At 37.5% G+C, this 12467-nt stretch overlaps 3 protein-coding genes across 3 annotated transcripts; 2 read left to right on the forward strand and 1 right to left on the reverse strand.

Moving 5' to 3' along the window:
- Window positions 1–571: 571 nt before the first annotated feature.
- On the reverse strand, window positions 572–3050 carry LOC101297429. The gene is made up of 5 exons (XM_004297478.1): window positions 2764–3050; window positions 2378–2657; window positions 2067–2266; window positions 1865–1955; window positions 572–1379 (listed from the first exon to the last, which is right to left on the reverse strand). Exons 1-5 carry the CDS (start codon window positions 2770–2772, stop codon window positions 913–915), a joined length of 1047 nt encoding a protein of 348 aa, XP_004297526.1. The 5' UTR covers window positions 2773–3050; the 3' UTR covers window positions 572–912.
- Window positions 3051–8210: 5160 nt separating this feature from the next.
- LOC101295043 (UDP-arabinopyranose mutase 1-like) lies at window positions 8211–9948 on the forward strand. The gene is made up of 4 exons (XM_004298503.1): window positions 8211–8543; window positions 8635–8885; window positions 9128–9296; window positions 9601–9948. The coding sequence occupies exons 1-4, from the start codon at window positions 8241–8243 to the stop codon at window positions 9946–9948; spliced, it is 1071 nt and encodes a 356-aa protein (XP_004298551.1). The 5' UTR covers window positions 8211–8240.
- A 774-nt stretch (window positions 9949–10722) lies between these two features.
- LOC101297720 (probable WRKY transcription factor 75-like) lies at window positions 10723–12238 on the forward strand. The gene is made up of 2 exons (XM_004297479.1): window positions 10723–11046; window positions 12002–12238. Exons 1-2 carry the CDS (start codon window positions 10733–10735, stop codon window positions 12165–12167), a joined length of 480 nt encoding a protein of 159 aa, XP_004297527.1. The 5' UTR covers window positions 10723–10732; the 3' UTR covers window positions 12168–12238.
- Window positions 12239–12467: the final 229 nt, after the last annotated feature.

Here is a 12467-nt window from a genome sequence, read left to right on the forward strand (position 1 = left end):
ACCATCCATGTCCATGAGCAACAAGTAAGCTACTCATTTGTATATACTATTTGCTCCTAATTAATGTCAAATAATAACTATTTGTCTCAACTATTGGCATTGCCTCCGATCCAATCTTTTCTTGGATAACTTTCATTATGGTCAATGCAGATATGCACATTTCACAACCGCTGTAAGTGCTAAAACTAGAAACTTCAGGTCAGTCTCCCATTCATTTCCACTACTTTTCAACACCCCTACAAGCCCTACGTAACTCACCTATATAGCCACTTATTTTAACTTTCAATTTACTCAAGATTCCTAAATTTCACTAACTTTTACTTTGGGAATTGAATAGTTGTAGCCTAATCATGCAATACCAAAAACTGTTTAAAAAATGCAATACAATACTAATGCACCGAATACCATTAGAACCACAAACTATAACTTATTCAAGAACAAGTAATATTTCTAACTAGATGGACAACCTCTTTCAAGTCCTCGTCAGACCCCTTCTAAGGTGGAACTCTTAAAAGGTCATCATTTTTTTCTTTCTTTCTTATAAGGTCATCATGAAATCACTAAAAATGAAGTTAAACTTACTCGAGCAAGAGTGATCTTGCTGTTATGTGAATTATCTGACTTGGAGTAGAAGGCAAAGGTTTTATACGTACATTCCATTATACTATATGAACTGGTTTTTATACTTATATATAACAAGTTTAACTAAAACAGAAAATACAGAGCAGCAGACTCACAAAATTCTACAGCTTATCTCTGTAGGCAGAGCATTAGTTCATAACAAGTAAGAAAAACTACTACACAGTAACAGCGGGGAACATGTAGTAGAATAGGACAGGGTAAGTAGGGTAGCAAATCCAGCACCCAAATATTCAACAGTTTCTCCCCCAATTCCCACTCATTGTTCATTTTTTACATAACAGCACATGCATTTGGGTTCTCATCACTGAAGATCTGTGGAGGGTAGGCGTACAGTTCCATGGCATACCTTGGTGGGTAGTAGTTGTACTCGTTTATCTTCATGAGCTCACCAACCTTGGTCTCTTCTGTAACTGCTCCGCCTTCTGGTGCAACAGAAGCTGCAGCACCACCTTCATTGCCGTCACCTTTCTTTTCTTTGTTATCTTCAGCTGGTGGTGCAGCCTCACCTCCACCATCACCACTTTTCTTGTCCTTGCCACCTTCTTCACCACCTTTCTTCCCGTCTTTACTTCCCTCTTTGGCTTCTTCTTTGTCAGCCTTCTTCTCCGGCTCTTGCTTCACTATCTCTGCCTGCTTGCCGGTTCTTTTGTACACGTACTCAACTAGCTTGGCCGGATCAAACACACCCTTTACTGTCACTTGTGATCCCTTTAGATCTGGTTCTGCTGATTCCACTCCTACAAGAAAAAGGAAATCAGATTTGGATGGACCCAGAAAACCTTGAGGATCTTAATTAAAGCTGGATAGGTGGGATTTGGTCATGAAAGGACTTGAATTGACTTGAATTGGACTTGATTTCAGTGAAATCAAAAGGAATTTAATATTTTATTTAAGAGGAAGAATGTATTGACATCGAAAGATTGGTCCTTGGTGAGAGAATAAACTCTTTTTTAAGATTGAGATTCAGAATATAAAGGGGTTTTAATTTTGATTTCTCTCTTTTGGAGGTTACAGATGGATTGCAGTATAGCACAACCAATAAAAGTGCAGGACCGTTAATTGCCAACACATGCATATTATCAAAGCTCAATTTTTTCTTTTTTGTGAAAGACAGAAAATGATGAGCAGAAATGACAAAAGGAATCAAAGAAATGACCTCTTTTTTGTTTTTGGATTTTCTCCTAGGAAAAGAAAAAAGAAGAAGAAGGTTGTTTATACACACCTTTCATCCTCTGAATGCGTTTCTTGATTTCTTGTGCACAAGCCTCGCAATGCATGTGAACCTTGAGCACCACAGAGATGACCTGAGGAGGCTGCAGCATAACAAGAACAATTGAATCCCAACATCAATCAACTAAAACCAAGAAAATAGGAACAAGATTTTGAACTTGGTAAATGAACGGTAAAGATAAAAATTTACTGACCTCTTCTTTCTTTTCCTCCGGCTTGGGTTTCTCTTCCGGCTTCTTCTCCTCCTCAGCTGGTGGTTTTGGGATTGGGGAGAGAAGCTCAACTTGTCTATGACTCTTCCTCTGAACTCTCTCAAGAACCTTGATTGGATCAGCCTTCTCTCCCTTGACAACCACCTTGTGACTCTTGCAATCTGTGCTCACATCTTCCACCCCTGAAAAAACAAACATCATCAATTAATTCTCATAGACGCATTGAAACAGACACATTACACATACATGGCAAATCTGAAAGAAAGTTGAAGAACAATAGAAGAAGTACAAACCTTGAAAGCCTTTGAGGCACCTCTTGACCTTTCTAGCACAACCTTCACAATGCATATAGACTCTGAGCACAATTTCTTGAGGTGGTGGCGGAGGTGGCGGAGCATCACCCTCTTTGGCCTCTTTGCCATCCTTACCCTCTTCAGCTTTCTTCTCTTCCTTCTTCTCCTCAGCTGGTTTCTCTTCCTTCTTATTCTCCTCAGCCTTCTTTTCCTCTTCAGGCTTTTTCACCTCCTCAGGCTTCTTCTCCTCCATTTTCTTCTCCTCGGGCTTCTTCTCCTTCTGAACAAACACAAACCCAACTCTCCCAATAAACAAAGATGTAAACTAAACAAGCTTATAAGTTCTGAAAGTGGGAAAACAAATATTAGAAAAAAGATTGTAGGACCTCCCCCATTGGTTTTAGGTCAGCTCGAGTAAAGATTCAATTGTTAAGGCGCTCTCTCTTTCTTGGGTGGTGGAGATCAGCCTTTTCTTTCCTTCTTTCTTTCTCTTTAACTGTGCTAAAATGTGTGCTGGTAGAGACTGGGGAGAAAGACAGAGAAAGAGCAAAGAGAGCTCTGCTTCTTTTGGGTGTAGAACTGGGAGCTTCGGTTTCTTCCTCTACTGCTATATGAAACTTGGCGTCTCTCTCACTCAGAAGCAGGACCATATATCAGATCTTGAACTCACTCGGTTCTTCTATTCTGACGTTGCATTATATAACGGGCCACGTGCAACGGAGGACGGGTCGGCTTCGGAGGTAAGAATGGGTGCGCCCGGAGGTTGGCTCTTTTTCCAGTGGGGCATTTTTGGAATTTTCTTCAACTTGTTGTGCTGTTCATGTGTTGGACTTCCAAAGTGACTTACCAAGCTTCTATGAGTCTATGAGGATGTTTACCGTGATGAGTTCCCAAGTTTTACAGTTTATTTTGGGTTTGTGAATTGACTCGTTTGTGTTCGCAAAACGTTTGAGTTTACACATCATATATAGTAAATTGTAATGATTGAATTATTACAACTCATCTCATATCCGTAATCAACACGAAAGCACATATTATTCATGAATAGGTAACTCATATTGTTCATGAATAGCACATATTGTCGAGCTTTTAAATTGGACAAAAGGATGAATCGAAAATAGTTCATAAACTCATTCGGTCATTCCTAATCAAACTCTTAAAAACTTAGTTTTGAATTTTTTTTTTTTTTTTTTTTTTTGTCATTTACGATATTTCTCTAATCCATTCAAAGTACTTGTTGTTTTATTGATACACTGACGTGGGGGGTAGTTTAAAAAAATAAAGATTTAGAAACGGTCGTATTAATTTTCTTATTGAAAGAATTTTCATCTCATTGGTTAAAGCTACTTGGACTCAAACAGTTGGCTGTAAAACCACAGTTTAAGAGTTGGATTATCCTTAACGGCTAGTATTAGAATTTTGGATGTATATGCAACTATGCTAATCAAGCTTAGTTGAATTGGTCATCAGATGGAGATAAACTAGAAAACGAAAACCTAATTTGAGAGGTAACTACAAAATTACAGCACTGTGATGATTCAACCTGCAGGTCGCCCAGGTAGGCCACAAATGGAAAAATGATATGCACAACACAGGAGGGAGGAGCCCAGAAGCAAGAGAACACGTGAGTAATGTCCTGGCCATGCATGGAAAATATATAATGGTAGGGTGCATGGTAAGTCAGATCGAGCCTCTTAAATTTTGCTAGCTCTTGTATTTTTCATCTGTTGGCCTATTTCCTGAGATGGGATCGATGATTCTAAATGTGAAAACTTGCTGTAAAAAATGTCTGTAAAGCGTGCTTGCAGTTTCTGTAAAATTGGATGCATGTATTAAATTTGCTCTGAGAGGTGAGGTCCTGCTGAGATATGCAATATTTATTGTGGATCCAACAAATTTCAGACGTTTCTGTATTGAGGAATCATAAATATTACAGAAGCCGGAAGTTGCAGAAAACCTGTGGAGACAATGCATATGGGGGTTTGTCGACATATCAATCATACCAAAGGCTAAGGTTTCCATCAGAAAAAGAATACCCCAAAGGATCGGCTATTATAGGGTTAGCATGTGCTTTCTGCTTTCACTAGGCTATCACAAATTGTGATCATAAAACGAATGATCGATCATTATCATGTGATGTTTCATGTCTAACTAATACATGAAATATATTGCGTAAATCAAAGGACTCCATCAGTGTTATAAACTTTCGGAATAATTAGTTTTCAAAAGCAATTCGAATCGAAGAAATGGAGAAGGAAGAGGGTGATGGATTATCGTGCATTGTCTAACAAGAAATAAAACCAATTAAAAATATATATATAGGAAACGAATCTTCTGTAAAATCTCAAACCAAGAAATCTAATGGTCGATCAGAAGAATCAGAAGTACTACTTAGTTTTTTTTTTATGCTAAAAGTACTACTTAGTTGAGGGCTTGATGCTAATGGGTTTTTTAGTGAATACAATTTGTAATATGGATTGTATATAACAAAAAAAAAAAATTAAGCGTATCATAGTCATTGGTTTTTGGATGGCATTATAACATAGTCACTGGTTACTGGCATGGTTTTATATATTATGAACGAATATATTCTTTGTCATTGATCATGTGCCTGCTTGTAGTTTTGATATTAGTTCTCTGCACAGTGTCGACGGATCCATCGAGCTGAATCAGACCATCTCTAGAAGATAAGGAAATTAATCCAATTTCAGAGATACATAATAATTAAGATCGTTGAGTATCATAGAAAGCTTCTTATTATAAGCTAACATAATAAAATTTTATCAGATTTCTACATACGAATTGCTCTATGGTTTTTTCCTACCAAATAACTAATTAACATATCGATGGTATATGACCGACGCACTTAACATTCTCTACGTCATATGACGAGTGTGATATGAGACACCAAGCCATGATCGAAATAGGTGTCCTACCTTTACAAGGAAATGAACCTTATTCAGACATCTGGCAACATGATAACTTGGAACAGACGAATGCGTTGTTGTTGAGACAGATGGCAAAACTCTAGGGGCATGTCAAGCTTGAGGCCTCAAACCGAAACCAGAGGCTCATGAGTTTACCACGTATCCACTAAATAATTCAAAATACATAACACCGGAAGGATCCGGCTCCTTCTCAGGTGTTAACAGTAGATTACTGCTTTTCCGAGGAATCGAAAGAGAGATCAGACTTTGAAATTGAAAATCTTTAGAGAATGACTGAACTTACGAAAGTGATGTCCGTATATGAAGTGAGCCGTTACTCGATCGTGACTCATACAATTAATTAATCATACATATATTACGTACGTACATGGCAATATGTATGGGATTTTGGGGGTTCAATAATGTGGACTCGGATTCCACAAAATGGCGGTACGATGGGATTGCAGATGAGGGAATTGAATTTGGAAGACATTTGGCTCATATTTGCCGGATAAGTTGGGATCGATGTGTTTCCATTTTGGTTGCAATAATGCCAATTCGAAGTGACTTGAATTTGATATTGCATACGTTAGTGGCTTAGTGCCTTCACATTCACATTGTGTATGCCTAGCTAATTCTTGTTTTGTATAACATAAGCTCCAAGGTGGGAGAAAATGGTTAATATTAATACTCCAAAACCAATATCCTCTTCTTTTTGGTTTGGTGAAACTGACAGGACCATACGTTATTGTCTCCAATGTGTAATGGAAAGCTTATTGAACTGAAGGTGAGACATGATATATGCATCTTTGGTTTATGATTATGTTTTTTTTTTTTTTCAATGTTCTCTAAGCCTAACCTCATTCTTATTCAGAAAAAGAATCTAAGCCTCCCTTTTAAAATAAAAAAGAAAAATAATCTAAAGCCTCCTGGTTTAATTTATGTGGGATTTGAGAATACAATTTCTTTCTCTTGGATCATGATATATAATTTTACCCTAGATCATTTAGGTATCCAATATATGGAAATCCTTGGGCACCCACCAAATAACACGAAAAGTGACGTGACCTCCCTCGCTGCTTACGGTGGAGGAAATTGGGCTCCATGTTGGTCCATCTGGCCCACTTCTCCATGGCCCATATGCCTCACCTAGGGTACGTGATTAGAGATAACAATCAAAATTGTTTATCTTTAAAAAGTTCAAGAGGTTTAAGAGGGTTTCTCCCACAAAAATTAAGTTGCATATGGTTTGAGAGAAGAGCTTCCAAAGAGGACATTGTAATGAAGACTAAGTGATGATTTTTGAATGAACGGTTTAATGAGTGTTTTAAACTTTAATTGATATATTCAAATTCAAATGTGCATGTTATCTAACTGTTCATTTGAAAGTCCTCGTATCACTTGATCAACGATTCCTCGTTATAAGATCCTTATTAAAAGACGATCGGAATCAAACAAATATAGTGATGATGTGGGAAAATTCCATTATTTTCCTACATACAGTACGTACGTTGGACATTGGATAATACAGCTAGCATTGTGATTCTAAAGCTAGTGAAGGCAACTGTGTCCGAGGAAAGCCTAACATTATGGTAGTAGGAGTCGGATATGCCATGATGCCAAGTGATGGACAAATGCATTGTGGAGGGTCCCCTTCCGATGAAATGAGAGACTTTGTAACACGATACATGCATATGCTGCACCAATCCGTTTTTGATGATCAAAAGCTTGTTGAGTCCCATAAACACATGCAGGGTACCTTCTTAGTACTCAAAGGCTCAAAGCACACATCGATAAGAAGGCTAGCTAGCAATGGATCAGATGTGACCCATCCCCGATGCAACCCATACCTAAGGATGTCTATTGTCTACTAGTTCTTACAAATGTTTATTAGATGTAAAGGGTAAGCTAGCTACATGCGTGGGACAATGTTAAAGAGAATCCAAAATTACAAATCGCATATACTATGATGATAGATTGATATGATAGAACCTTACCGGATGTGATAGAGTTAGGTTAAGGTATGTATATTACATGCATTAAAACAGATATACAATATATAATTTGATCTTCAGCGGACTTTGTTATTTTGAAAGAGTTATTTGTGTCTCACATGAACAAGGATGCGCAGGCATAGCTAGAGACAGTCTTGTTTAAGATCATTGTTTGTATACTTATTAGTTATTACCAACAAGAAATGATATAGTATTGGAAGAGGACCAAGAGGCACTTTACTTCTCAAGGATGACAGTTCGACTCATAGATCCTTAGAAATTGGAACCTTACCAAATGCACCCTAGCTAGCTTGGAAGTGAAGCTAGCGCTACTCCATACTTTCCCCAGAAATGAGCAGGAATTTATAGATTTATCTGATTATGTCCATTAATCTTTTGCATTGTTTTAATTCATAATGTAATCAGACCAAATCCAAGCTTAGCTTTCGTTTCATACATGCCGAAACTTGACACATAGAACAATTAGAACCCCATCCATCCGTGATCCGTTCTGGAATTGTCATCACGAGAAAATTCATGCATGCATGTTTCAAAACTGAAGTCCCAAAACGGCATCAATCTGATTAAAACGGTCCCAGCAGGTAGCCAGGTAGGTTAGATAGCTTCACGTTTTCATTGATTCCCAGATTACGCTAACCCATGGAAACCCAGAAAATGCTTGTAGCTATAGCCATGGTGTTCATGCATGTAGATTTCACCAACTCACGCCAAGTCATGTGGGTAATGCCATAAACTCTGTGCAACCTCGTCCTTTATGTATTCATCACTCTTTCTTTCTTTTCTGCATTCACATTTTCCTCGTTCCTAACATAATTTAAACAAACCCTACGCTCCTCTATCTCCCAATTTAAACTATATATACATCATCTGTCATCTCCATTTACACCATCCCACCACCTCCATCAAGCTCTCAAGATAGCCATGGTAGCTGATCTGAAAGACGAGCTCGACATCGTGATCCCGACTATCAGGAACCTTGATTTCTTGGAGCAGTGGAGGCCTTTCTTCCAACCCTACCACCTCATCATCGTACAAGACGGCGATCCCTCCAATGCTATTCGAGTTCCCAACGGCTTCGACTACGAGCTCTATAACCGTGACCATGTCAACAAGGTCTTAGGTCCTAAGGCTAGCTGCATTTCTTTCAAGGACTCTGCATGTCGCTGCTTTGGTTTCTTGGTGTCCAAGAAAAAGTACATCTTCACCATTGATGACGATTGCTTTGTAAGTCTTATCTAATAAGCATATATGCATACAAGTATAACACTCTTTTGGTGAAAAATTTCATCGATATTGTTTGTTAATTTTGTTGAAGGTGGCAAAGGATCCTAGTGGGAAAGAGATCAATGCACTGGCACAGCACATCCGAAACCTGCTGAAACCATCAACTCCATTGTTCTTCAACACACTCTATGATCCATTTGCTGAAGGAGCTGACTTTGTTCGTGGCTACCCATTTAGCTTGCGAGAAGGCGTGCCTACTGCTATTTCTCATGGTCTTTGGCTCAACATTCCTGACTACGATGCCCCAACTCAGCTTGTCAAGCCTCGTGAGCGCAACACCAGGTTATCCCAGTTTCCATTTCCATTTCAGATATAGATACTAATTAACTTGTTCACCAAATGATATGGAATTGTTTCATCTATTCAAAGTTGGAACACTCTTACAATAAGTTGCTAACTTGTTCACCAAATAAGTTGTTGTCGTTACAAAATAACAAATCATTTTGTGAACAAATTGATGTGTATGAAGATGGCAATAGTTGTTGTGAAAATAATTGAGGATTGAGTTTCTTTAGTTCAAGCAGGTATGTTGATGCGGTGATGACAATCCCCAAGGGCACCCTTTTCCCAATGTGTGGGATGAATCTGGCTTTTGATAGGGAGCTGATAGGCCCAGCTATGTACTTTGGGCTCATGGGTGATGGCCAGCCCATTGGCAGATATGATGATATGTGGGCTGGCTGGTGTGCCAAGGTAATTAGCTTAAAAAAAAAATGACATATTCTGTTTTCATTTCTCTTAAAAAATGGCAACAGAAAATCATACCTATTATCATTTGGATTTTCATACCTGAAATACTTTCAAATTGAACACATACTCAGATTGATTTAACATCATTCTCAAGAATGTATATGAGTTGATATCATCGAAGTGAGTTTCACATGTATGTTACAAGAGAGATTATATAACCGACAAATACAATAATGATCGTTTTTTTTTTTCTTCTATATATCCATGATCCACCAACATGACAACTTTTGCTATGTGGTCTATTCAGGTGATATGTGACCATTTGGGGATAGGGGTTAAGACAGGACTGCCATACATATGGCATAGCAAGGCAAGCAACCCATTTGTGAACCTGAAGAAAGAGTACAAAGGCATTTACTGGCAGGAAGATATTATCCCATTTTTCCAGTCCATTGTTCTCCCGAAGGAGTGCAAAACTGTTCAAGAATGCTACATTGTGCTTGCCAAAAGTGTCAAGGAAAAACTTGGCCCAATTGATCCTTACTTTCAGAAACTTGGGGATGCCATGGTCACTTGGATTGAAGCCTGGAATGAGCTTAACCCACCACCACAGACAGCTGCTCAGACTCACCCAAATGCTGTTAAGAAAAACTAATCAGTACAAGTACTTCATTATGAACTTTTGCTTCCAACAAAGATGTCCAAGCCTAAAAAGTTTTATGAGTTATTATGAATTCCATATTTCCTTATCAGTAAACTCTTTAGTGAACTTCATTGAAGAATAAATTGAAAAGTGCGCACTCGGTTTTCTACCCGAATCTTAGAAACTGCTGCTTGACACTAACAGATCGAACAACAAAAGAGTCATCTGGTAACTTGAAATATGACTATATCATCAAATAAGAAATCTTTACCTTACTACTTTTAACTCGGAGCAATGCCATTCACTTTAGATTTGCCCAGAATTGTCATATACCAAGCAGTTTCGACTTTCCATATCATCATTTTCATCGCACATATGAACTTCTACTTAATTAGTCACACAAGATGAGTGTGGAAGCGTGAAGTCAAGGATTTGGTGAAAAGAATACGTTCAATTTCATAATAATAGTAGGAACAAGAAAGTCATATTACCTTTTGTTTCCTAATTAATGATCCTTGTACCAAACTAGATTTCCTACTCAAATTATGAAAAGGCGCCTATGATCCGTGCCGACATAGCTAGCCTTCCTCTACTAGTGTGACTTTCTTCGTCTACAGAAAGCTCAAGTCAGTCTTTCTCTGTAGTTAGTGAAGTATGGAAGTTGGCCACTAAAAGCCGCCCAAAAATTTCTACGAAGTCCACTTCAACAAGCTAGATGCATTAACCTCGTTTGTCTTTCCTTAATTCACAATAAATACTAGTTAACTCTGATCACAATTCATCTCCTTCTCATCAAATGGAGCACAACCAAATACGTATCTTTGGTTTATCACCATCGTCAGCTTCTCCTAATTTCTCATCGAGCGCTGCTTCAAGTATTCCTCAATTATTTCCTCATGTTCATAGTAGCAATGCAGTTCCTATGGATATATGCGGAACCTCCTACAGTTCAGTAAACAAATTGAAATCGGGAAGGAAACACTACGGTGACGAGGAGACCAAGAAACACAAAATTGCATTTCAAACAAGGAGCCAAGTTGATGTACTTGATGATGGATATCGGTGGCGAAAATATGGGCAAAAAACGGTTAAGAACAATAACTTTCCCAGGTTAGTCTCTTCTAGTTATCATCAAACTGTAGATGAATGTACCATCTGATACAAGATTGCATGATCAGGTTCATGTATATTGGTTTGAAATGTGTGTGAAATCATCACACCATCCCTGTGAAAAATTCTTCTAAAATCTGTAAATGTGTAATTGCATACAAATATTATCAACCATACTGTTCTTAATGTCATCTTCATGCGCATGAAGATGACATTAAACAACAATGATTTTCACTGATAAATATGAAGATGATATTAAACAACAACAAAAGACCTATGACTTGGTTCCATTTGAATGGATGGATGATCGAGGAAGCTGGGTTGTATGAATCAATTCAAATCGGTGAAGAATTACCTAGTAGATGTTGATTATGAGATATTGAAAGAAACTAACAATTTTAGGTGATTATATATTTTAGATGATTATATTGAAGCTGGTCTCACACTTGTCTAATCAATTATGTTTCTCATATTTTAATACTAAATCTGATAGTTTGAACACCCAATAAGCTCAAGCATCTTACACTAGTTGATGCATCTCCTATTATAAACAATGTAACAATTTTATATATTTTGTTATATGAATGTTACAATTATATATGGTATCAGCTTACCGTACATGTATATGTTAATATGAAGATTACTTTGCACTTTGACAGAAACAGAGAAGAATAAAAAGAAGAATGTAAATGATTTACAAAGTGAATTGATTTGTAAATGTGTCCTTTTAAGCCTAGTAATGGTGATGGAAGGTTGGATTCTTCTAATGCAGTAATGCACCATTGATTTGGGAATGCTTCATTGGTGTTTCGATTTCAAAACTTCTTGATATGTCATGGGAATTAAATTGAAAATTTTCATTTCTATAATGTTTGAAAACTCTCATATCAATACATTATTAGATTGAGATACACTTTGACACCTGAAATCATCCCGAGTTTTCCTATTTATGCAGAAGTTACTACAAGTGTACAAATCAAGGGTGCAACGTGAAAAAGCAAGTCCAACGCCTTTCTAGAGATGAGGAAATTGTGCTCACCACATATGAAGGAATACATATTCATCCCACTGAAAATTCTGATGAAACCTTTGAGCAGATCATTAACCAAATAAGGACATAAAACACCAAAACAAGTCATGATATATATGTGTCCATTTGCAACGTGAAAGTTTCTAATCATATTCCTAGCTTATAACGCCGATTTGACTCTCTATTTTATATAATCCATATTTGGCTCTGTAAAAATGGAAACATACATCTTATATATATGCTCTAGTTCTCTGAATATAATGTTTATCTGATCTACAAATGCAAATCGTAGAGTAATTGAGAAAAAGAACAGTGTTGATGAGACTGGAATAATAAGAAATAATCAACTCTTGTAAGTAATCAGAGACAGTGGAAGAGAATGTCACGTTGG

Source organism: Fragaria vesca, linkage group LG4 (assembly GCF_000184155.1).
Source record: "Fragaria vesca subsp. vesca linkage group LG4, FraVesHawaii_1.0, whole genome shotgun sequence".
Lineage (NCBI taxonomy): Eukaryota > Viridiplantae > Streptophyta > Magnoliopsida > Rosales > Rosaceae > Fragaria > Fragaria vesca.

Coding starts and splice junctions, on each gene's coding strand:
- LOC101297429 (XM_004297478.1), bottom strand. Junction 2,267..2,377: donor GTGCCTCAAAGGCTTTCAAG/GTTTGTACTTCT, acceptor TTGTTTTTTCAG/GGGTGGAAGATGTGAGCACA. Junction 1,956..2,066: donor CGGAGGAAAAGAAAGAAGAG/GTCAGTAAATTT, acceptor GTTATGCTGCAG/CCTCCTCAGGTCATCTCTGT.
- LOC101295043 (XM_004298503.1), top strand. CDS start 8,241: ATGGTAGCTGATCTGAAAGACGAGCTCGACATCGTGATCCCGACTATC. Junction 8,886..9,127: donor CCTCGTGAGCGCAACACCAG/GTTATCCCAGTT, acceptor TAGTTCAAGCAG/GTATGTTGATGCGGTGATGA. Junction 9,297..9,600: donor GGGCTGGCTGGTGTGCCAAG/GTAATTAGCTTA, acceptor TGGTCTATTCAG/GTGATATGTGACCATTTGGG.
- LOC101297720 (XM_004297479.1), top strand. CDS start 10,733: ATGGAGCACAACCAAATACGTATCTTTGGTTTATCACCATCGTCAGCT. Junction 11,047..12,001: donor AAGAACAATAACTTTCCCAG/GTTAGTCTCTTC, acceptor CTATTTATGCAG/AAGTTACTACAAGTGTACAA.